Source organism: Formica exsecta, unplaced genomic scaffold (genome assembly GCF_003651465.1).
Source record: "Formica exsecta isolate Colony F162 unplaced genomic scaffold, ASM365146v1 scaffold363, whole genome shotgun sequence".
In the NCBI taxonomy this organism is placed as follows: domain Eukaryota; kingdom Metazoa; phylum Arthropoda; class Insecta; order Hymenoptera; family Formicidae; genus Formica; species Formica exsecta.
The window spans coordinates 466,292-468,082 of record NW_021850877.1 but is presented as its reverse complement, the minus strand read 5'-3'; the positions used below and the strand labels follow the sequence as shown (position 1 = coordinate 468,082).

General features: G+C 39.4%; 1 protein-coding gene across 1 annotated transcript in view; it reads right to left on the bottom strand.

Annotated features, from left to right (window-relative positions):
- The window catches only part of LOC115239017, a 6,602-nt gene that overhangs the window by 4,481 nt on the left and 330 nt on the right, over positions 1-1,791 (bottom strand). The window contains exons 3-8 of the mRNA XM_029813303.1: positions 1,625-1,791; positions 1,361-1,523; positions 1,026-1,293; positions 616-920; positions 420-539; positions 155-344 (exon numbers count right to left, since the gene is read on the bottom strand). Of these exons, the coding sequence (XP_029669163.1) occupies positions 155-344; positions 420-539; positions 616-920; positions 1,026-1,293; positions 1,361-1,523; positions 1,625-1,791 (1,213 nt within the window). The remainder of the gene's footprint in view (positions 1-154; positions 345-419; positions 540-615; positions 921-1,025; positions 1,294-1,360; positions 1,524-1,624) is intronic.

Here is a 1,791-nt window from a genome sequence, read left to right as displayed (position 1 = left end):
TCTTCCGATACTTTTTTCATTTTTTTAAATTTGAGAGCATCTTGAGTGTTTTTAAACAGTATTTCTTATATACGAAAAGAGAGAGATATATTTCATAGACATATACAAGCATAAAACATTTTGTAAACTGTTCCAAAATAGTTTTACTTCTTGCTTTTCTCGGAGATCTTCGTTTTTCCCGCTAATTTAGAAACGAAATGAATATCTAAATTCAAAGACTTTGCCAAATTCATCATCGATGCTAACTTGACCGCCGTCTCGGCTGCTTCAGCAAATTCATCCACGGAAATTACTTCTAACTTAGCATCTAGTATCAATTTTTTAGCTTTATCGACATTAGTACCCTACAAAGAAACAAATAGATTAGTAAAAAAAGAAAAAAAACATTTGCAGATAAAATAATTTTTAAAAGTAATCACCTGTAATCGCACAACTACAGGTACTTGCAAATTTAATTGTTTAAAAGCATCGATTATTCCTTGGGCGATTATGTCGCATCTCATTATCCCACCAAAGATGTTTACTAAAATAGCTTCCACCTGGAAAATCCCAATCATTGATGACGCAATCGATCATATTATTTAATCGTCGATTTAATTTCACACTGATAATTACATGCGGATCAGAAGACAATATTTTGAAACCCTCCGTCACAGTCTCGATTGTAGCGGTACCTCCGACATCCAAGAAATTTGCCGGGATACCGCCGTACAGCTTTATGATGTCCATGGTGGCCATAGCTAAACCGGCCCCGTTTACCATACAGCCGATATTTCCATCTAAAGCTATGTAATTTAAATTATATTTTTCCGCTTCGACCTCCTTCGGATCCATCTGAGTCGTGTCTTTCAATGCAAACAATTCCTTCTGTCGGAAATCGGCGCTATCGTCAAATTTACATTTGCAATCTAGAGCGTAATCTGCAGCAAGCATTAAAGTAACGCATTATTCAGTTGTCGTTTACAAGATAATCGTGCATGTTTTTTTTTTTTTTTTTTTTTTTTTTTTTTTTTTTTTTTATTTACATTGACCACAAATATCCTCCGCGAACGGATTGATCTCGAGAAGCAGAGCGTCCTTCTCGACGAACAATTCGTACAGATTGCAGGCGACAATCGATGCGATTTCTTTGCTGTATCCCGTAAGTTCGAGCTTCTCGGCGACGCTGTCCGCTTGTGCGGACGTTAAGCCTTTGCTTATGTCAATCGGTATATACGACACGGCTTCGGGATGGGCGGCGGCGATCTCCTCGATGTTTACGCCGCCTTGTTTGGAAACGATTATCACGGGTCCCTTGTAAAAAGTGAATGACGATGATAAGCTATCTCTGATGAAAGGACAATTTTTAGTTTGTACGTACATCGAAAGTAGTTTCCAGCATCACCGCCAGGTAATATTCTTTACGCGGAAACATGCGTGCCGTCACCATCACGGAATTACATATCTTTCCGGCCGCACCCGTTTGTTTAGTTATAAGCACCTTGCCGATCATATTGCTCGCCAATTCCTTCACTTGCTCCGGTCTATAATAGAGAAAGAGAGATTATCTGACATTCCGCTTCTTTTCGTCGTAGATTACAATCGTTTCTCTTTAGTATTTTATTAATTTTTCCATCGTACTCACGTTTCGCACTTTATAACGCCGCTGATATCGGTATCCTTAAAATGTCCCATTGCTCTACCCCCGGCTAAAACCTGCGCTTTCAGTACGATATCCTTAGTGTTCAGATCCTTAACTATATTGGCGGCTTCGTCGGGCGTCTTCGCCACCCCGAAAGGCGGAGTAGGAAT